Raw genomic sequence first — 24,369 nt, 5'->3', positions numbered from 1 at the left:
ACTAAGCCTCAACATTGGGCCCCAACTTCTGAAGACCTTCCTCCAGTTTTCAATCTCTCACAAACTAGGCAAACAGCCACCTTGTAAGATGTTGATTTGCCTCGTGGCGATCAATAAACTTTACGTGGTTTAGTTCAGAACCTCCCACCTCGGCAGGCCATCGCTGCCATATTTACTGCGGAGGGAGATAGGGGTTGAAAAGGTACAGGATTCGCTTGCCTGTTTTCTCTGGGGCCTGTTCTCAACCAACTACTGGCCTCTTCAGTGCCCCTTCAATCAGCCAGAGGTCATGACTGTCTATGGTGGCCTTCCTGTTGCCCGTCTGTTAATCCCATCAGAAAAACATTCATGGAGATGTCTCATTATTAACTGATTGAAATTGGAGCAAATAGCTGCTTTTGGTTTAAGTTTATTTTGTTCTGAAATAATTAAAATACATTTATGATGCGGCATCTTAAAGATGAGGTGGAAGCCTTTTATTTCTGGGAGCTGATTCAGAGAATAGCTTGTCTGCAAAGCCCATTTGTATGGTCAGGTTTAACCCATTTACTGCTGCGTGGGGGTCAACAAGGAAAAGAACTTTCTTGAATTTTGTTCAAATCAGGAATTTCACTCAGTAACCACAGAATATATGTTGTGAGAGATTAAAAACTGGAGGAAGGTCTTCTGAGGTTGGGGCGTGATTATCTAACCTGGTTATCACAAATAAGTGTGGTGCCCTATGTCATCCCTTGAATTTGAGAATGACCTGGTCAGCGTAGTTGAGTTGTACTGAAGGTTTTGTTCACATGCTGTATGACACTATGGCTGTGCCCCTGCTGCTTGTGTCACCTCAGCCACACTCCGAAGCTCAGTACTGGAACTGCACAATGTGGCAAAGCTGAAGGCATCAAATCATGCTTTATGTGCAATAAGGCTTGCATTTTACATTGATGTCCTTACTGGCTAGTTGCATCCACTTCCTATTACACATGATAGCAGTGCAGTGCGTTGTCTTACATCTCACAGTCAGTACGTCAGTGTGCCTTTAAGAGATATACCCATAACATCATCACCCTTTGGTCTAACTCATCCGCACTGACCAGGTTTCCCAAACTAAACTGGCCGCATTTGCCTGTGTCTAGATCAGAGTGGTGCTGGAAAAGCACAGTAGGTCAGGCAGCATCCAAGAAGTAGGAAAATCAACATTTCGGGCCAAAGGCCTTCATCAGGAATGAAGGTAGGGACCCTACAGGGTGGAGAGATAAATGGGAGGGGGGTGGGGTTGGGGAGAAGATAGTAAAGAGTACAATAGGTGGATGGGAGTGGGGATGAAGGTGTTATGTCAGAGAGGAGGGTGGGAGAAGGTAGAAAAGAGTATAATGGGTGGATGGGAGTGGGGATGAAGGTGATGGATCAGAGAGGAGGGTGGTGCGGATAGGTGGGAAGGAAGATTGGCAGGTAGGACCGGTCATGAGGATGGTGCTAAGCTGGAAGGTTGGAACTGGGATAAGATGGGGGGAGGGGAAATGAGGAAACTGGTGAAGTCCACATTGATGCCCTGGGGTTGAAGTGTTCTGAGGCAGAAGATGAGACGTTCTTCCTCCAGGTGTTGGGTGGCAAGGGAGCGACGGTGGAGGAGGCCCAGGACCTGCATATCCTCGGCAGAGTGGGATGGGGAGTTGAAATGTTGGGCCACGGGGCGGTAGAGTTTGATTGGTGCGGGTGTCCCGGAGATGTTTCCTAAAGCGCTCTGCGAGAAGGCGTCCAGTCTCCCCAGTGTAGAGGAGACCGCATCGGGAGCAACAGATACAATAAATGATATTGGTGGATGTGCAGGTGAAACTTTGATGGATGTGGAAGGCTCCTTTGGGGCCTTGGATGGTGGTGAGGGAAGAGGTTTGGGTGCAGGTTTTGCAATTCCTGCGGTGGCAGGGGAAGGTGCCAGGATGGGAGGGTGGGTTGTAGGGGGTGTGGACCTGACCAGGTAGTCACGGAGGGAACGGTCTTTGCGGAAAGCGGAAAGGGGTGGGGAGGGAAATATATCCCTGGTGATGGGGTCCGTTTGGAGGTGGTGGAAATGTTGGTGGATGATGCGGTTTATGCAAAGGTTGGTAGGGTGGAAGGGGAGCACCAGGGGGTTCTGTCCTTGTTACGGTTGGAGGGATGGGGTTTGAGGGCGGAGGTGCGGGATGTGGATGAGATGCATTGGAGGGCATCTTCAACTACATGTTTAGCCCATATCCCTCGAAACTTTCCTATTCATGTACCTGCCCAAATATTTCTTAAACGTTGTCACTGTATCTGTATCTATCACTTCCTCTGGCAGTTCATTCTGTTCTGGGTGAAAAAGTTGCTCCTCAGGTCGCTTTTAACTCTTTTCCCTCTCACCTTAAAACAATGCCCTCCAGTTTTGAATTCCCCTCCTCTTGTCTATTCTCCTGATCTATGCCCTCATGATTTTACAAAGCTTTGTAAGGTCAACCATCAACCTCCTACACTCTAGGGAAGGTTGTCCAAGGCTATCCAGCCTCTCCTCATAACTCAAACCCGGTAACATCCTTGTAAATCTTTTCTGCACCATTTCCAACTTAATAATATTCTTCCTACAGAAGGGCAAACAGAACTGCATGCAGTATTCCAAAACTGGCCTCACCGATGTCCTGTACAGGCACAACATGACACTCCAACTTCTGTACTCAATGCTCTGACCAATGAAGACGTGCTAAATGCCTTCTTCACCACCCTATCTACTTGTGATACCATTTTCAAGGAACCCTTTGGTCTCTCTGTTCGAAAATATACCCCACGGCCCTACCATTAGCTGTAATTCCTGCCCTGGTTTGCCTTAGCAAAATGCAACACCTCACCTTTTATTTAAATTAAACTGCATCTGCCAGTCCTCAGTCCATTTGGCCCATCTGATCATGATCCTGTTGTACTCTTAGAGAACTTTCTTCGCTGTCCACTTTACCACCAATTTTGGTGTCATCCGCAAACTTACTAACCACGCCTTTTATATTTTCACCCAAATCATTTACCGTATGCAAACAACAGTGGACCCTGTACCAAAACCTGTGGCACAATGCTGCTCACAGGTCTCCAGTCCAAAAAAAACGACCTTCAACCACCACCTTCTGTCTCCTTCTGTCAGGCCAATTTTGTATTCAATTGGCTAGCTCCCCCTGGATTCCATGTGAACTCCCTTTACTGGGAAACAAATAGGGAATAATTCAGCCAAGTACAGTGGTCTCAATTTATCAAGTTGAGTAATCATCTGAGAAATGGAGAAGTAGATGGGGAGCAGTAGGATAGACAGCAACCCCAACTAACCACAGGCAACTGTGGTTAAATTACTATTACATGTAGCTACGTAGAGACCATTAAATCTCAAATGACATCCCATCTACCCCCAAACAATTAAGATGCTTCAAATTACACTGCCATTTGCTTCCCAGAATTGAATAAAGTATATTCTGGTTGTCGATAAGTTGTTACATTTGCACAGCAAGTTGACCCATTTGCAAATTATGACATTCAACACATAGTTAAATGCTTTTTTCAAGTTTAAGCCTTTTTCAAAAGTTACTGCACCCTTTGCTTTGACATCTCCCCACAGCTCCAGTTTTAATCCGTACTGCGCATTCAATCAGAGCTAATCACTTAGTCTGCTCGCTTTCTACTGTATTCTGTGATGCTATCACAGTTGGGGATTCAAACGTCCTTGCAAAATGAGCTAACGTTACAGCACACATGCTTAGCATGTTCATATTAAATTCCTCTCCCGGCTGCATCAACAGAGGCACTGACCAGCTGCAGAATAACATCCTAGTAATTGTTTCCAGGTTTGTGTCTCAAAGTGTTTCGGTGCAAATTTATTTTTGTACAAACATTCAGGCAGGCTAGAGCCTTACAAAAACATACTTTGCACGACTGCTTCAAAAAGAAAGGGAATGTACAGGAAGTGTAACTGTAAGTGAGGCAAGTGCACAACAGTATCCAAGGCTAAAGAGCTGTACGTTCTCATTGTAAAGTAGATTAAACAGGTACAGCCCATTGTACCTGCACTGTCACTCAATAAGGCCAGGGCACAGCTATGGGCCAACTCCACTTCCTGTATTCCTGAATGTGCATTGAAGAATTCAATTGAAAGGATATCCATTCTCAAAGAACATTTTTCTAAATATCACCTTCTGCATGTAAGTTTGCTCATGGAGCTGGAAGGTTTGTTTTCAGACTAGGTACTAGGTAACATCATCAGTGAGCCTCTGGTGAAGCACTGGCATTATGGCCCGCTTTCTATTTACGTGTTTCGGTTTCCTTGGGTTGGTGATGTCAATTCCTGTGGTGATGCCATTTCCGGCGTTGGTGATGTCATTTCCTGTTCTTTTTCTCAGACCTTCTGCATTTAAGTGCCCTCGGGCACTGAGGGGGTGAGCACGCACTTGTCTTGAAGGACCTACGAGCCGCTTTGAATCCAAAGACTGAAGCCAGGCTTAAAACGGGTTTGGCTCATTCCACTTATCCACCCCTATTTCTCGCTCATGCTCAACAATACTTTTTGGCATAAAGAGCTATGGAGAGACAGCGGTAATAGAACACTGAGAAAGTGTTATAGCCTTAATGGGTTGCACATTGTAAATCAAGTATTCCCGGGGTTATACTAAATGTTAACATGGTCTTTTAAAAGGTGCACACAGTACCCTGATTTATTGGACTTCCACACCAAGTTTCTGAATTGGTTTAAGTAATTAAGATTATAAATACATATACATTAAGTAAACACATATAAACCACTGGGATGTAACCCTGTTAACTAAAACTCTAATCCCTCCATAAACTTCCCCTTTACACACACAAACACACATGAAAATAAGTGCAAGGAAAATAAATTACTGGCAGAAGTAGGGAAAAGCTGAAAAGTCAGTTCAGGAGCCTTTGCTTCCTGATTCCAATGTTGAGTCGATCCTTCCTTAGCTAGCCAGGTCCTTGCTGATCAGTTGTCTCTCTCTGTAGAAGCTTCCACCAATTTGTAACTGACTCACTTGGAAAATGGCTTCAATTTATTAATTCAAAAGTCTGTTGAAAAGGTAACTAATTTTCTTCAAATGGGTTGCTTTTACTGCAGAGAACAGACAGCTACTGCCTGGTAGAACGACAGTACACCCTTCTGTGTTTTTCGCTCTGTCAGTCTGGGTCTCTGTAACTGGTTTCCAGTTCCAACTCGCCCAGTTAGCTGAGGACCAACCAGCTTCACTTGTAACAGCTCCTCGGCTCCTGGTCGTCTACAACATTGCAGGAACCCACAGCCACAGAAACACTGAGCTCACAACAGGTATCAAATCCCTTTCTGGAAAATGTTGCAGCCATCCTGTTTTTAATAACAATTCATTCCTTTTGCAGTCCATCGTTTTTATAGGCACATAAATATAAGGACAGGATCCTTATGTGCAGAAAGGTGCTCAAGCGAAGCTCAGTGCAAGCCGGAAGAACAATGTTTCATTTTCTGCTTGGGAACCCTGCAGCCTTAGGAACCTAATAGTGAGTTCAACAATTTCAGGGCTTAAGCACCTTTCCCCATGCTTTCCCCCACCCTCACACACCCCTGGCCTTGTCACCACCATAGGCTGCTACCAGACACTACCTATTGTCAGCTACTGAAGTCCCATTAGCAGCTAGTCCTTCTCCTAGGCCTGGTCTTTACCCACTCCTTTGTCTGTCCAACTGTTTTTCTCTCTCTTCGGGCTCTATTTCCACCTATCAACTACTCTGCCCTCCCACCCACTCCCCCTTCTGTATAAAAATGATCCTTTACCTAGCTACCACCATTACTGAAGAAGGGTCATTGGACCCGAAACATTAACTTAGATTTCCCTCCATGGACCTTCTGAGATTTGCCAGCAAGGTCTGCATTTGTTTCAGATTTGAGATATAGGGAGAGGCTGAATATACTGGGGGCTATTTTGCCTGGAGTGTTGGAGGCTGAGGGGTGACCTTATAGAGGTTTATAAAATCATGAGAGACATGGATAGGATAAATAGACAAAGTCTTTTCCCTGGGGTGGGGTGCCCAGAACTAGAGGGCATAGGTTCAGGGTGAGAGGGGAAAGATATAAAAGGAACCTAAGGGGCAGCTTTTTCACACAGAGGCTGGTGCGTGTATGGAATGAGCTGCCAGAGGAAGTGGTGGAGGCTGGTACAATTACAACATTTAAAAGGCATCTGGATGGGTATATTTGGAAGGGAAGCCCAGAGGGTCCAATCCAGTCTGGTTCCTAAAGGGGGTCCCAGAGGGTCCAATCCAGTCTGGTTCCTAAAGAAGTCCCAGAGGGTCCAGTCCAGTCTGGTTCCTAAAGGGGGTTCCAGAGGGTCCAGTCCAGTCTGGTTCCTAAAGGGGGTCCCAGAGGGTCCAATACAGTCTGGTTCCTAAAGGGGTCCCAGAGGGTCCAGTCCAGTCTGGTTCCTAAAGGGGTCCCAGAGGGTCCAGTCCAGTCTGGTTCCTAAAGGGGTCCCAGAGGGTCCAGTCCAGTCTGGTTCCTAAGGGGGTCCCAGAGGGTCCAGTCCAGTCTGGTTCCTAAGGGGGTCCCAGAGGGTCCAATACAGTCTGGTTCCTAAAGGGGTCCCAGAGGGTCCAGTCCAGTCTGGTTCCTAAGGGAGTCCCAGAGGGTCCAGTCCAGTCTGGTTCCTAAGGGGGTCCCAGAGGGTCCAATACAGTCTGGTTCCTAAAGGGGTCCCAGAGGGTCCAGTCCAGTCTGGTTCCTAAGGGGGTCCCAGAGGGTCCAATACAGTCTGGTTCCTAAAGGGGTCCCAGAGGGTCCAGTCCAGTCTGGTTCCTAAGGGAGTCCCAGAGGGTCCAGTCCAGTCTGGTTCCTAAGGGAGTCCCAGAGGGTCCAGTCCAATCTGGTTCCTAAAGGGGGTCCCAGAGGGTCCAGTCCAGTCTGGTTCCTAAAGGGGTCGCAGAGGGTCCAGTCCAGTCTGGTTCCTAAGGGAGTCCTAGAAGGTCCAATCCGGTGTGGCTGCAAAGGGGGTCTCAGAAGTTTCAGTCCACTGCGGTTCCTAAGGGAGTCCCAGAGGGTCCAGTCTGGACAGATGCATTTGAAGGTGTTGCATTTTATTTGCTTTGACCAATCAGAGTCAACCTACCTTTGGCAGTTGTCTGTTAGTCATCATCTAAACGGTGCATTCTCCATGATGATGCCTCTACCAGAGTCCACTTGCCAACCTAGCATGCCAATATAAAAATGCTGTTCTGTTATACACTGGCATTTTTGCAAATTGTCCTCATGAGTGTAAGACAGAAAGTTTCACACTACGGTGTCTTTTATTCAGCAACAGTCAGGCTCAAGATATTAACCTCCAAAAGGACAGCAACCCCCAGTGAATGCTCCCTTGCAGTTAATTGCAGGGATCAGGGTGTTGTGGCTGCTGGAAATGCCTTGTTTTGTTTAGAAATTGCATTCTACTGACTCATCACTGAAATGCATGGAACGGGGACAATTTACTATGTTTACCTGATGGATAGTTCACTAAGTTCAGCAGAGCAAGTTTGAATTTGCAGATTTCATTGCATTTCTATTTCGAAACAGTGTGGCAAGTGTGAATTACAGCCAAACAACTTCCCTGGCACTGAGAATCAACCATCAAGAAGGACAAGGGCAGCAGATACATGGGAACACCACCATCTGCAAGTTCCTCTCTAAGTCGCTCACCATCCTGACTTGGAAAGATATCACCGTTCCCTTCGCTGTCGCTGGGTCAAAATCCAGGAATTCACTCCCTCAGGGGCTATAGCAGTTCAAGAAGGCAGCTCACCACCAACTTCTCAAGGGCAACCAGGCATTAAATGTTGGCCCAGCATCCAGTTCCCATGAAAGAATAACGTTCTAAAAAGATTAACAAATGTGGAGTCTCTTTTTCTTGATTTTAGTTTTTCAAAAGGGTTTGCAAATCAATGAAAATGATTGCATGTTAAGGTTCTTTCTCTCTCTTCTGCTCCCCTTCCCACAATCCAATATATTTTTCCCGAAGGTATTTTTCTTTCAGTCTATGATTGAATATTAAATTTATTGCTCTGACTTGCACGTCCTCATTCAGGATCTCTGCTGCTGGGTTAAGGATTCTTCAACCAGTTTGGTTAAAGACATACACAATTGCTTGCTCCGTGATGCAGTTCTCATATCCTTGAGAACAGAAAAGGCTTTTTTTTTTGGCTCTTTCATTTGCAGAGACTTTCCAATAATGTGCCAAAGAGTCCTTGCTATCCTACTGGTGATAAAAATGCACTTTGTAGCATTAAACTAACTGAGTAAAATCTGGTTTAAAGGTGAGGGATTATCAACACTAACGAGGCTGTACTTGCTTACAAACAATCACTGCAATTCTTACAACTTCCAAAGTTGTGGGCAGTTCCTGTCTGCTCTTCCTGTACAATTGTATGACCACGGGACACTACTTGGCCAAGAATGTCGACTACTGTGAAACAGTAATTGAGCTTCCAAAAAGTAATTCACTGTGTGAGGCACCATGAGATATTTCAATGAGATTGACTACCACTGATGTGAAAACTTCATTCGTAATTCTCTGACCGCAGTCCCATAGGAAGTCAATTCCAATAATAATTTAAAGACTGCTTCAAAACTTTCACCACACAAATAATATATTGGACAAGCCTTGGTAACGTATGATTCACCACCCCTTCAGAATATCCTAGCAACATATGGGATATTCACACAAATGTCATTAGCAATGAAAACTGCACCATGTTCTCTTTGTAATATATATTATTTAGATAATTACAATCGTCAGATTATGGTAGATATTCTGAGACTTAAGATCCCACATTTGTTTTAAAGTGCCCTCTCATTTACAATGTGCAATTGGCTCGATGCGTTTGTTGCAAAGAGAAATCTTAACTTTCTATTTTCTCTTTGTTGGTAGTGCAGAAACTGGAACAAATTCGAGCTTGGCGTTTAGCACACCCTTTCTGGGGTTACTGGCAAAAATGAAAGCAAGATCAAACAAAAGCCTGAACTCAGATCAACAAAATGCATCTGCGAACTTCTGATTAAGGCATCCCTGAATCTTTTCACGATATTATTGCCAATCTAATTATAATGCTGAAAAATGTGTTGCTGGAAAAGCGCGGCAGGTCAGGCAGCGTCCAAGGAGAAGGAAAATCGACGTTTCGGGCATAAGCCCTTCTTCAGGAACCTGAAGAAGGGCTTATGCCCGAAACATCGATTCTCCTGCTCCTCAGATGCTGCCTGATCTGCTGGGCTTTTCCAGCACCACATTTTTCAGCTCTGATCTCCAGCATCTGCAGTCCTCACTTTCTCCTAATCTAATTATAATGCTGAAAGAGAGATATAACCAAGTCACCACTTACTGTAAAATAATTTCAAGATTTAGCTCAGCTAGTTTAGAGGCAATAATGACTAAAACTGCTTGATTAGGTTATCAAATGGGGCGGCACAGTGGCTCAGTGGTTAGCACTGCTGCCTCACAGCGCCAGGGACCCGGGTTCAATCCCCACCCTCAGGTGACTGTCTGTGCGGAGTTTGCACTTTCTCCCTATATCTGTGTGGGTTTCCTCCCACAATCCAAAGATGTACAGATCAGGTGAATTGGCGATGCTAAATTGCCCATAGTGTTCAGGGACATGTACGTTAGGCACATTAGTCAGGGTTAAATGTAGAGTAATAGGGTGGGGGAATGGGTCTGGGTGGGTCACTCTTCGGAGACTTGTTGGGCCGAAGGGCCTGTTTCCCCATTAGGGAATCTAATTTAATTGCCATGGTTTAGCAATAGACTGAGAAGTGAAGGTATGTAACTTATTAACATCCCAAGTAACTAGGTAATTATGTCAGTAATTCTGATCATGTTACTGATTTTTATAAGTTACATCACCCTACCTGGATTGTGTGTGAGACTGAGACATTAAGGATAAAGAACACACAGTAGCAAATGCTCATAGAGTTATAATGTGGAGATGCTAGTGTTGGACAGATTAGATTAGATTCCCTACAGTATGGAAACAGGCCCTTCAGCCCAACAAGTCCACACCAACGCTCCTAAGAGCAACCCACCCAGACCCATTCCCCTACATTTACCCCTGACTCACACAATGGGCAATTTAGCATGGCCAATTCACCTGACCTGCACATCTTTGGATTGTGGGAGGAAACCCACGCAGGCACGGGGAGAACGTGCAAACTCCACACAGACAGTCACCCGAGGCTAGAATCAAACCCGGGTCCCTGCTGCTGTGAGGCAGCAGTGCTAACCGCTGACCACCGTGCCGACAGGGCTAGACACAGTCAGAAATCACATGACACCAGGTTATAGTCCAACAGGTTTAATTGAAATCACAAGCTTTTGGAGCTGCCTTTGAAACTGTGTGATTCCAAATAAACCTGCTGAACTATAATCTGGTGACGTCTGACATAGAGCATGGAAACAGACTCTTTGGTCCAACCACACCATGCCGAACACAATGCCAAACTAAACTAGTCCCACCTGCCTGCTCCTGGCCCAAGTCCTTCCAAACCTTTCCTGTTCATGTACCGATCCAAATGTCTTTTAAAAGTTGTAACTGTACCCACATCCAGCACTTCCTCAGGAAGTTCATTCCACACACGAATCTGCAAAGAGTTCACACAGTTCAACCAGTGTACTGTCCTAAGACAGAAGATGGTGATGAGGTCATTGAAATAGCGGAGGTTCCCCAAGACCATCAGATATAGGAGGAGAATTAGGCTCTTCAGCCCATATATTTCCTATTGATAGGTAAAGGTAAAGGTCAAGTTACCATAGCCTTACCAAGGCAGCACGGTGGCTCAGTGGGTAGCACTGCTGCCTCACAGCACCAGGGTCAAAGGTTCGATTCCACCCTCAGGCTACTGTCTGTGTGGAGTTTGCACGTTCTCCCCGTGTCTGTGCGGGTTTCCTCCGGGTGCTCCAGTTTCCTCCAACAATCCAAAGATGTGCAGGTCAGGTGGATTGGCCACGCTAAATTGCCCATAATGTTCAGAGATGTGTAGGTTAGGTGTATTAGTCGGGATAAAATGTAGAGTAATAGGGTAGGGGAATGGGTCACTCTTTGGAGGGTTGATGTGGACTTGTTGAGCCAAATGGTCTGTTTCCACGCTGTAGGAATTCTATGATTCTGATTCATTGTAGGTCTGCTCTCTCATTAAAGATAAGATTAGATTTGCTACAGTGCGGAAACAGGCCCTTTGGCCCAACCAGTCCACAGCGACCCTCCGCAGAGTAACCCACCCAGACCCATTCCCCTAACTAACGTACCTAACACTATGGGCAATTTAGCATGGCCAATTCTCCTGGCATGCACATCTTTGGATTGTGGGAGGAAACCGGAGCAAACCCACGCAGACACGGAGAGAATGTGCAAACTCCACACAGACAGTCGCCCGAGGCTGAAATCGAACCTGGGTCCCTGGTGCTGTGAGGCAGCACTGAGCCACTGGTGGTAATTTAGCCTGAGGGTCACCACACCTCAGGTGAGGGGAGAGGTTGAGAAGGAGAGTCCTTTATGGTAACGTCAGCCGGTGCAGGAATTGAACCCACTCTGTTGATGTCACTCTGCATTGCAACAGTGCGTACCCATTACCAACTGACTCCATTAGAAAGCAGCACATCTGACAATCAGCTGAAGACCCTATCAGGTTTAGCTGCTGTCACTGGGAGAGAGTTTCTACATGAGATGCTATTAGTGGTGCACTGAAAATGACACAGGCTAGGTTACAGTTCAAATTTTCAATAAAATTCATTTGCCTAACCACAAATGTAAGACCTTCAGTGACCTAGTACAGTTGGGCAATATATTAGCATGCAATTATTTATTTTATTATTATTCCCAGTAAAAAGCAATCTTAGACATATTCAAGTGATAACCTACTGCAGTTTTATTAACACAGATGGATTTAATCGGCACAATTAAGCATTTTAATAAGTGCCCCCTTCCTCCGAGCACCTGCTAATGTATTTCATTTCTAGACTCGATGTCAGTCACTTTTTCAAATAGCTCTGTCAGCCACTTTGAGTAATCTAATTCATAATTACTTAAAATTAGTTTTAAAAACTACACTGACCATTTTAATGGCTTTATTGTTGTGCACTCATGAGTTTCTTATTTTTCTGCCAGATTAAAATGTAAAACATGTCTCTGAAGTTACAGTAGTGAGGGGAATTTGAAGAGCTGCCCTTGACTGGCATCATGGAATACTGACCCAGTCAGTATGGGGTAAGGTTCATGGAAAACAGAGAAGAAAGGGGGAAGACATTCGGCCCCTCGAATCTGCTCCATCATGGTCACGGCTGATCATCGAGCTCAATACCCTAATGCAACCCCCTCATCCCTTGATTCTTTTAGACAAAAGAGCTACATAGATCTCCTTCTTGAAAACACACAATGTTCTGGCCTCAATTGCTTTGTGTGGTAGTGAATTCCAATCTCTCCAGGTGAAGAAACTGCTCCTCATTTCAGTTCTAAAATGTTTACCACTTATTCATAAACGATAACCCTTGGTTCTGCACTCCCTCACCAATGGGAACATCCTTCCTGCATTGGACTTGTCTAACCCTGTTAGAATTTTATCAGTTTCTATGAGATCCTTGTCATTCATCTCAACCCCAGTGAATTCAATCTTAATCAGCTCAACCTCTCCTCATAAGTCAGTCCTGACATCCCAGGAACCAACTGGGCAAGGTTTTGCTGTGTCCCCTCTATAGAACAATCTTCCTCAGATAAGGAAATTAAATCTGGAAACTGACTTTCAAGACTTAAGGGTGGCTCAGTGGTTAGCACTGCTGCCTGACAGTGCCAGGGACCTGGGTTCGATCCTACCCTCAGGCAAATGTCTGTGTGGAGTTTGCATTTTCTCACTATGTCTGGGTGGTTTTGCTCTGGTTTCTTCCAGCAGTCCAAAGATGTGCAAGTTAGGGCAGATTGGCCATGTTAAGTTGTCCATTGTGTTCAGGGATGTGTCGGCTAGATGGGTTAGCCATGGGAAACACAGAGTGATAGGATAGAGGGATGGGTCTGAGTGGTGCCGATGGGTCTGTGCTGACGTGTGTGTGTTTGTCACTCACGGCAAAATTCTCCTCTTGGAAGCTCTTAATGCCAGGACGCTCCGGCCAGTCACCAAGCTCCTGGCTTCAAGTCGTCAAGTGAGGCTTGAACCCAGAGATTCTGGTCCAGAGGTAGGGTCATTACCACTGGATTTACTGATGTTACCAGCTGAAATGAGTAGGAATTTGCTTCAGCATCTCACCTTTGTATTGATTAATTCTTGGTGCATGGGTAGGATAGAAAAAAAAATTATAATCCCTTTACAATGGAAGCAGACCAATCAGCCCATCAAGTCCACACTGACCCTCCAAAAGACATCCCACCCAGACCCACCCCCACTCCTATAACTTTATATTTTCCATGGCCAACCCACCTAGCCTACAGGTCCCTGGACACTATGCACGGCCAATCCACCTAACCTGCACATCTTCGGACCAAGCCACGTGATACCAGGTTACAGTCCAACAGGTTTATTTGAAATCATAAGCACTTCATGCCTGACATTGTCCACCCCAATCCTGCACATCTTTGGATTGTGGGAGGAAACCGGAGCACCTGGAGGAAACCCACGCTGACCCGGAGAGAATGTGCAAACTCCATACAGACAGTCGGCCGAGGCTGGAATCAAACCCAGGTGCATGGCACTGTGAGGCAGCAGTGCTAACCACTGGGACACCATGCCAACCCACGTGAAAATCTGGAACTGTAGTCAGTGGGACACAAAATCTGACCTGACATACTTTCTAATCGATCAGCCTAGCTAGTCAGCAAGGATCATAGGCCCATTTAATTTAATGATTATAACCACCACACTATGGAAATGTGGTCTCAGGCATATCAGACTGAGTCGGAGGATGGGCCCTAAGCTTCGGGAGAGAAGAGTAGGAGTTACAAGAGACAAAACAAAAACACCATGACATTCAGAAGCCTACGCTCAATTAATGCACATTGTTTCAGCTTTGCAAAGGTCATGCCCAGTTTTACAAATTTCTTGACACTCTGTTGAAAGCAATAATGTGCGCCTACAGATCTGTCAGTGTAACAACAAAGATGTCTTCAGACAAAGCTAGTGGAAGCGTCCAACTCACTTCAAATTGTGGGTTTTAGCTGAACCGAACCAATCCATACCCTAACCCTGATGAGATCACCAGTATTTTGCCAGGCAGGATTTCTTTTTCATTCATTCATGGGATACAGTTAAGTCGTCATTGGACAAGCATATGGACGTACATGGAATAGTGTAGGTCAGATGGGCTTCAGATTGGTATGACAGGTCGGTGCAACATCGAGGGCTGAAAGGTCTGTACTGCGCTGTAATGTTCAATGTTCTATGTTCTATATGGGTGTTGCTGGTTAGGCCAGCATTTGTTGCCCACCCCTAGTGGGTGGCATGGTGGCTCAGTGGTTAGCACTGCTGCCTCACAATGCCAGGGACCCAGGTTTGATTCCAGCCTCGGGCAACTGCCTGTGTGGAGTCTGCAGGTTCTCCCTGTGTCTGTTTCCTCCCACAATCCAAAGATGTGCAGGCCAGGTGACTTGGCCATGCTAAATTCCATAATGTTAATTGCATTAGTCAGAGGGGAAATGGGTCTGGGTTACTCTTCAGAGGACCAGTATGGACTTATTGGGCCGAAGGGCCTGTTTCCACACTGGAGGGAATCTAATCTAACTGAAAGTCAACTACATTGCCATGGGTCTGGAGTCACATGTAGGTATGGATGCCTAAAGGACATTAGTGAAGATTATTGAGAGAAACACAAGCAAGCATGTGGGGGTAAATTACAGGTCAGCCATGATCTAAATGACTGGCGGAGCAGCTCAGATGGGCTGAATGGCCCAATACTTCATTGTCCAACAGGCCAGGTTCAGGAATCTGATAAGTCACAGATGAGTGTCTTCCTGCTTCAAAGCTTTGGCAGATCTAGGACACACGTTGTGTGTAAGGAATTTCTCAGTAACATGTCATTCAATTGACCTTTCCTATCTCCTGTGTTTGAGACCATTTTAGGAAGCTCAGTACTGTTGAAGAGCGTTGTGTTGTTTTTAATATTTATCTCAAAATCTGACGGCCGCAAATTAGTCACCTCCATCATCTACACACAACTAGCACTGCGGAGGGCTCCGAGAAATTAGCAAGCACTGTAAGAACGTCAGCTAAGAAAGGGTTTATTAACTCTTTGCCTTCCATTTTAACCACTGTGCTGGAAATAATTTGACATGCCTCACTGCATCTCTAACTGTATTTGTAAATTAATCGATTGATAACTTTTGACTTGTCTCATGGTGCTTTTCACCTTCCAAAGAAATCAAGCCAACGATAGTGTGGGTCCCATTTAGACAACTTAATTAGGAACTAAACGTTTTTAAAACATTGCACTGTACAGTGCACAGACAAAAACGGAGATTCTAATCTGCTTCTGGGATTGGCATTTGTTGTAAATCCAAAAACAGAAACAGTGAACTATTAACAGTCTGTTTGAGGTTACCTGTCGACAGGGCCTAAATTGTAGGCCAGAAATCTTTAAGTGCACCACTGAACTTGCACTTAAATAGTACTTAATCATATCTCCCAATTGGTGGTGCATGTACAATTAGCTACACGGAAATGCATTGACTATGATCCAGGCAAAATGGGGGAGTGCGCAGCAAGATCCCACAAGTGATCAACTGAAAGGTCAGCCTGACCAAATTCCTCCCTCAACGAATGGCAACTCAGCTTGATGTCAGTCCATGGCAGTTGGGATGAGAGCTGTTCTGATGGCAGTTGTCAATGGAGGCCTATCAAACAGGCTCATGGGGGACTTTTGTACATGGTTCGCGACCTCAACCACGAACATCAGCTGAAGGGCCTTGTGTTTTAATTTCAAAATCAAAGAACACCACCAAAGCAAGTCATTCTCTCTTTGGTGTATTATGCTTCTTTCTTTCCCATCAGGGTCCACAAGGAGTTAAAAGGTAGATTCAATCACACTAAATGCTGCCGTTTGTTTGGATACACAATACACTCAGATGCAGACATAATGGGCGGAACTTGCCAGAAAAATAATGGCATGTCAACGACACACGCGGTTATTAACATTCAAAACTTTTCCGTCCTGTCCTTTCTCCAACCAGCCGCCCTTTCTCTTTGTGTCTTTTTAACCCCAATCTGAGTTTGATTCTCTGCTACTTCTCTGTCAATCCTTAAAATCCCACCATTTACTGGGTAATTACCTGATGGTCTTGCATTCTTTAGATTAGATTAGTTTCCCTACAGTATGGAAACAGGCCCTTCAGCCCACAAGTCCACACCGACCTTCCGAAGAGTAGCCCACCCAGACCCATTCACCTACCCTATATCTACTAATGCACCTAACACCACGGGCAATTTAGCATGGCCAATTCACCTGACCTGCACATCTTTGGATTGAGGGAGGAAACCGGAGCGCCCGGAGGAAACCCACGCAGACACAGGGAGAACGTGCAAACTCCACACAGACAGTTGCCCTGAGGCTGAAATCGAACCCAGGTCCCTACCGCTGTGTGGTTGCAGTGCTAACCACCGTGCTCATTAGCAGCTCATACAACCTGAAATTTACAGGTGGGGGAACACGTTTTGGGTTCATGGATACAGGGGGACATCTGACTAATGGCCTACCAGTGGCCAAAGAGCTGAAACAGAGACATTCAACTCGTAAGCAATCATGCCTGAATATGTGTATGATTGACAACCATAAGATGGCACAGTGGCTCAGTGGTTAGCACTGCTGCCTCATGTGCCAGGGACCCGGGTTTGATTCCACCCTCGGGTGACTGTCTGTGTGGAGTTTGCACATTCTCCCCGTGTCTGTATGGGTTTCCCCCGGTTGCTCCGGTTTCCTCTCACAGTCTAAAGATGTGCAGGTCAGGTGAATTGGCCATGCTAAATTGCGTTAGTCAGAGGGAAATGGGTCTGGGCGGGTTGCTCTTCGGAGGGTCGGTGTGGACTGGTTGGGCCATAGAGCCTGTTCCCACACTGTAGTGATTCTAATCTATTTAAGAGACACATACTTAAACCTCCTTCCACAAGGTCACACTTTGAAATACAAGTTCATAGGTTGCTTAGTGCTAATTGAGTCAACCACCTGATGCCACTGTAGATAAGCCATAAACTACCTCACAAGGTTAAACAATTGCAGCCCCCCCCCCTTGGGGCTGGTCCAGTTCATGTTGCTGGATGCTAACGTGTTTTTTTAAACCTTCTGAAGAGTTGTTAAAATTGCACTTCTGTAACCCTAGCCTTTCCTCTCTTACCCATTTACTGCTTAATAAATACACTCGACAAGTTTACAGTCAAAGTCATAGACTCATGGAATGGTTACTCAACCACAGTCGAAAACTTGAAGCGACTATACAAAGGCATATCATCTGAGCAGCAACCTGAAACACAGGCAAAGACAGACTGTGACTCATGGGGACTGAGGACTCTCAGTTGGAGTGGTTAGACCGGTTGAAGCCTTGAGCACCAAAGCCTCAAAGCACCACGTTTGGAAAACCTATAACACTCTAATGGAAGTACACAGGAAAGATGTTCCTGATAACTGGGGAGTCTGAACCAAGGGTCAGAGTCTAACGATATGGGCGTAGGCCATTTAGGACTGAGTAGAGGAGAAAACTCTTCACCCAGAGAGTGGTCAGCGCGTAGAATTCTCTGCCTCAGGAAGTGGTTCGGGCCAAAACATTGAAGGTTTTCAAGCTACAATTCGGAGGGCTAAAGGGATCAAAGCAGGAACAGGACACTGAGTTGGATGATCAGCCATGATCCTACTTTCTATGTTTCTAAGACACTGCCATCGCTACACTACAGTGGATAGTACTCATTTGGTTTCAGGATTGGGTTGGGGTGGTTGTGGGGAGAGATTTAAACACATACATGTGTCTGACAGAAGAGTAAATGTCACCTGAACTAAATATTATCTGATCCAAGCTGATACAGGATCTCTACCTAGAGGGCCAAAGAAAGCAAGAGAAACTCTCACGAGTTGGCTGAGGGAAGGATGGCTGAGAAGTTGTGGTCTATCCAGACTAGCACTGGATACAAAAGCAGGCCAGAGACTAGGAATTCTGCAGCGAGTAACTCACCTCCTGACTCCCCAAGGACTTGCTACCATCTACAGTCCGGAGTGCGATGGAATACTCCCCACCTGCCTGGAAGAATGAAGCTCCAACACTCAAGGAGCTCAACATCATCAAAGACAAAACTGCCCACTTGATTCATACCCCACCCACCAACTTTGACATTCAATCTGTTCTTCACTGGCTCTCAGTGACACCAGTGTGTCCCACCTACAAGATGCACCACAGCAATTCCCAATGGCTCTTTCAATGCCACCTTCCAAACCCATAACCTTTACCACCCAGGAGGACAAGGAAAGCAAAAGCAATGGGAACACCACAGGTAAGGTTCCCCTCCAAGTCACACGCCATCCTAACTTGAAAGTATCGCTGTTCCCTTATTGCCAATGGGTCAAATTCCAAACTTTCCTTCCGAACAGAGCTATTACTATAACCATACTACAGGGTGTGCAGTGTTTCAAGAAGGCAGAACAAATAATTCTCAAATACTGTACTTGCCAGTGACATCTACATCCTGCAAGCAAGTTTTCAAGAATGAATTCAGTTCAGATATGCCTTGTACATAAACTCCAGCACTCATTCTCATTCAACATCTTGCCCTTGGAGGCCAGTAAAAAGTCTTCTGGTCTTTGCAATGTTTTCGATGTCAACCACGTTACTTACTACCTGTTGTTGGCAAAGGTAGGAACTCCCTACTTTCAGACACAACCAGATTTCACCGCTGGGAGCCAGGGCTACAATTGTCAGCACTGATGGAATCAAACGACCTACTTCAGGGTATCCCAAGGCTGGGGTCCGGACCTCAGGTGGGATCACATGCAGGAAATTTGGGGCACCAAGGCAGCAATGGTCACAGTGATTCCCTACCCTCCACGTATCATCTCTCTCACAGGTCATCTCTCTCCCCCACTCCCACACCCCTGCTCTCTCCATTATCCTTTCCCTCATAGTGGGATAGAGTATCACTGGCCAACTATAAGTAATGAAGTCAAAAATCAGTCCAGGCTCCATTGTTGAACTAGGAAAACAGCAGAACTGCGGGTTAATGTGTCTTCCCCCCGTTAACTAAATCTTTATCAGCCTCAAAGCTACTTCCCTACCTTGCACTGACATCAATGTTTATGACATGCACTAGCACCAGCAACACCCACATCCCATGAACGAATTAAATAGAGCGCAAATTCAGCCCGGATGCACCCAATTCAAGCTGGTTATTTGATGAATCGGCAAATGTACTCCTAGCTCATTGGGATTATTGAAATCTCCAATAACCTAGGCTTTTAAGAATAAAACACAGTCACCCTCCTCCATGCTAGCAGTGCTGCGGCTTTCTGTGCAAAGATCCAGAAGAGAGAGAAAATGAACAGAGAAGTTGAGGATTGAAGGGATGGAGGTGGGTTTATGCAAGGTGAGTTACAGATCTATCGAGAATTATTTTACCCGAAAGAAAACGCCAGAAGGGAATGGCTGAATCATTACTTGGCCAGCTACGTTTCTGTGTCAATACAAAATAGAGAGTTTAAAATAAGAATTGTATGGGATAAACAGCATCCTTGCTTGTAGGCAAGACCTCACTAACTTATGAGTGACAGCCACTTTTCGGCTATCACATTTTTTAGAGCATATTAGCATTTATTGCCAATCCCTAGTTGCCCCTAAAAACGGTGGTGGCAAGCCACTTTCTTGGCCATTGCAGTCCAAGTGGTGTGTGTCCATCTACAGTGCACAAATATTGACAGTTGGAGCTCCTCTAGAGTAAGATTCCACTGTTGGCCAACAATGATCACCTTCATCAATAAAATGACTCCATAATTTCAGTACCTTGGTTACAGAAACACATTCTGAATTAACAAAACTGCTTCCTTCACAGCTGGTTGAGCATATTGGCTTTCTTAACCCTCAAGATTCCCAACCAGTACTGACACTCATCCTATCACCAAGACAAGGATCATCACATAAATAAGTAGAATGCCAATAAATGTTCGAAAATATACGTCATAGGTTACAACACAAACACCAAGCTCCCCTCCAAGACACACATGCCCTCCTGATCTGGAACCACATCTCTGTTCTTTCACTGGCACGGAGTGAACATTCTGTGACTCCCTCTCGAACAGCACTGTAGATGGACACACACCACTTGGACTGTGGCTTCCCACCACCGTTTTTAGGGGCAATTAGGTATCGGCAATAAATGCTGACCTAATCAGTAACAGCCACATCCTGCAAAGGATTTTTAAAAGAAAAATAAATTCAGCCTCATACAGTGAGGCTGCATAATTTATTGATCAATTCTGCACTGCCATTTCTTTGGGATGTGTCATCGTAATGGTGAGAGTTAGGTCTAAAATCATTCAGATGTGCACTAAACTAGCCTATTAAGTTAAAAATCACACAACACCAGGTTATAGTCCAACAGGTTTATTTGGAAGCACTGTAACCTGGTGTTGGACTATAACCTGGTGTTGTGTGATTTTTAACTTTGTCCAACCCAGTTCATCACCGGCTCCTCCACAATCTAGTCTTTTAAAAAGAAACTGCAGAAAAGGCTCCCGGACGTATATTGTGTTGTACAATGACAAGGCACAAGCACATTTAAGAACCACACGGGGTCAGCTGTAGGATTAATGAGGGTGAACTCTAGTTCTGCAGTTCTGCTGTGCTCTTCCAGCATCACTAATCCAGAATCTGGTTTCCAGCATCTGCAGTCATTGTTTTTATCTAGTTCTGCAGGAGATAAGTGCAGTGAGAACAGTCTTATCTTAATGAAAGGGACCTCTTGCCTGATTAGGTTCGTGGCTTCAGGACTGCCTCACTTATTGGAGTGGTGTTTAACACTTGACAAATATTCAGTACCTAACAAGAGATGGGCATCATTTTTATCAGTTATAGCCTTCTGTTCAATCAGCACTCTACTATTACAACACCAGGATTATGAGAGAATTATTTTGATAAAATCACTTCTTATCACTGTAAACATAGTAGTCTCTGACGTGCATCCCCCGTAACAGCTTTCAACAGACATTTTTCCCCATGTTCAGCAGAACTGAATTCTTAGGTGCTGGCAAAAGACAAACAAACTTGAAGATGTATTCCATTTGCAAGCAGATAAGCAAAATGGACATGCAGTAATAGATAGTTGGGAGGGAGTCACTTTCCACTAAGCATCTTGAAGTGTCTGAAAACAGTGTAATCTAGGTGAACCCACAGGTGAGATGACAGTCTATATTGTATATTCTAGTCTTTTTAATATAAACCTCACCTGGGTCACCTAGTTACGCTGGCACTTGAGACCAGCAGAACATAAGGTGATGGATGTTCATTATTACCAACAGCCATGATACCCCAATTCTGCCTCGAATTTCTTGAGTGACCAATATTTTTGCTCAGTTTTTGCCTAGCTGGCCACCCGAAACACCCGCCTCTTTCAATAATACACATGGTGCAATTCGGCTGGCTTTTCGTTTCAATTTGAATCAAACTGGTGATGAGGACTACGGTCATAGTCCAGATCCCTGCACAGCTCAACATTACAGACAGTGTTATCCCATCACTTCAGTGCACACAGACAGAACCACCTCTCCTCAGAAGCACGGTGATAGTCGCCACTTAGAGCAAAAAATACCAATGCCTCGCGAAAGCCGACCGAGAGAGGGACTTGAACAGGGACCTCCTGAAGACTGGACATCGATGCACATGGTCACCCCAGTGAGGGGCAGAGTCAGGAATGTAGCCACTGACCCTTGAGGTGTAACAGTGCACTACAGCACAGTCCATGAATCTAACCTGGGAGCATTAATCCAGAATCAGAGGCACACGAGTAAACTTGGTTCACCTCTCTAACTTCTGGTAGGGGTGTGGGGAGAAGTGGGGAGGGGGGTGAAGGGGTTGGGGATAGAGACAAGATAAACTGGAAACCATCCAAGCCTCGGTTCCTATTAATGAGTGCCCTTCTCATAATGTGATCACAACAGAAAACAAACCTCTGTTGTTGCCCAGGAGTCACTGTAATTTCTTATTGTTATCCAATTTGTTTTGAGGTGGGGAGGCATTTGTATCCTTTCCACAAAACATTGCTCTGTCTCTAGATGGTTTCTCTGCTCACTGTTCATCACACACACACACACACACACACACACACACACACACACACACACACACACACACACACACACACACACACACACACACACACTGGAGATCAGAGCTGAAAAATGTGTTGCTGGAAAAGCGCAGCAGGTCAGGCAGCATCCAAGGAGCAGGAGAATCGACGTTTCGGGCATCCTGAAGAAGGGCTTATGTCCGAAACGTCGATTCTCCTGCTCCTTGGATGCTGTCTGACCTGCTGCGCTTTTCCAGCAACACATTTTTCAATACACACACAAACACACACACCTAGATACACACACATAATCATACACACCTAGACTTACACTCACACACACACACCTAGACACACACACATAATCATACACACCTAGACACACACAATCATGCACACCTAGACACATATACACACTATCATACACACCTAGACACATACACACACTACCATACACACCTAGACACATACACACACACAAAATCATACACACCTAGACACACACACACACTATCATACGTGCCTAGACACATATACACACTATCATACACACCTAGACACATATACACACACACAATATCATACACATCTAGACACACACACACTATCATACACACCTAGACACATGCACACACCCGTAGACTCACACTCACACACCTAGACGCACACACCCATAGACTCACACTCACACACCGAGACGCGCACACCCGTAGACTCACACTCACACACCTAGACACACACCCCCGCAGACTCACACTCACACACCTAGACACATGCACACACCCGTAGACTCACACTCACACACCTAGACACACACACCCGTAGACTCACACTCACACACCTAGACATACACACCCGTAGACTCACACACCTAGACACATGCACACACCCGTAGACTCACACTCACACACCTAGACACACACACCCCGACTCACACACACACATATATACCTTGACTCTCTCTCTCTCTCACATAGACACACAGACTCACATACAGACACATCTGGACTCACACACACATGTACACACACAGACTCCCCCCTCTCACCTGCCTTCTCCAACACGCTGGAGATACACAGCAGCGCCAGCAGCAATCCGCCCAGCCAGCAGACCTGCCACCAGAACAAATCCCGTCTCCGGCGGCGCCCTTTGATGGTCCTCAGTTTCAGGGTGAGCTGCAAGCGGCGATGCTGGCGACTCTCCATCCTTCAGCCCCGTGTTTATGATCGTGTGTGTGAGAGAGAGAGAGAGCGCTGGGAAACGCCGGAGCTTAGGAACCCAGGAGAGAGAGAGAGACAGAGACAGAACAGCAACTTCAGCGGAGAGAGAGAGAGAGAGAGAAGGGGGGTGGAATAGAAAGAGGGGAGGAGGAGAGGGATGGGGAGGGGGATGAGGGGTGGGAAAGGGAAGGAGGGGGGGATTAGTTTCCCCCCCCCTTTCAGTCCATTAGACGCCCAGAGGAGAGGAGATGGGGGGGTAGGTTGGAGGCTTTGGGTGCTGCTGCTGCTAGTGCCTTCTTCTGATCCATGAACAAGGGAGAGAGAGAGAGAGGAGAGGGAGGCAGAGGGACAGCGATAGACTGGAGCCTCGCTGCAAACTCAACTCAAGTCTCCAGCTCTGCACTAAACCCAGCGCCGCGCACAGAGAGGGAGGGAGGGAGACAGGGAGAGGGAGAGAGGGGAGAGGCAGCATCTGGGCAGCCGCTGCGCCCTCTTCGGGTTCCCGTCTCCAATACAAGGCATTCCCCTTGGGAGGGAGGGCTACATTATCACCCTCACAGTCCCTCCTTCATGGCACTGTGTGTGTGTGTGGGGGGGGGTGGGGGGGGGTGGGGGGGTGTCTGCACAGTCTGGGTCACACAAACACACAATCATACACACCTAGAGACACACACACATCTAGAGACATATACACACACACGTAGACATATACACACACAATCATACACACCTAGAGACATATACACACACACGTAGACATATACACACACAATCATACACACCTAGAGACACACACACACCAAGAGACACACACACAATCATACACACCTAGAAACACACACACACACCTAGACACATATACACACAATCATACACACCTAGAGA

At 45.9% G+C, this 24,369-nt stretch overlaps 1 protein-coding gene across 1 annotated transcript in view; it reads right to left on the bottom strand.

Moving 5' to 3' along the window:
• LOC122553050 (sodium/potassium/calcium exchanger 3) overlaps window positions 1-23,954 on the bottom strand; it is a 392,739-nt gene extending 368,785 nt beyond the window's left edge. The window contains exon 1 of the mRNA XM_087991604.1: window positions 23,313-23,954. Coding sequence (XP_087847730.1) covers window positions 23,313-23,469 — 157 coding nt within the window. The 5' untranslated portion in view covers window positions 23,470-23,954. The remainder of the gene's footprint in view (window positions 1-23,312) is intronic.
• Between the last annotated feature and the right edge of the window lie 415 nt (window positions 23,955-24,369).

This window comes from Chiloscyllium plagiosum, unplaced genomic scaffold (assembly GCF_037043375.1).
Source record: "Chiloscyllium plagiosum isolate Xiang-an unplaced genomic scaffold, Cpla_swu_hap1 HiC_scaffold_10, whole genome shotgun sequence".
NCBI classification, from domain to species: domain Eukaryota; kingdom Metazoa; phylum Chordata; class Chondrichthyes; order Orectolobiformes; family Hemiscylliidae; genus Chiloscyllium; species Chiloscyllium plagiosum.
This window is presented reverse-complemented; position numbering and strand designations above follow the sequence as displayed.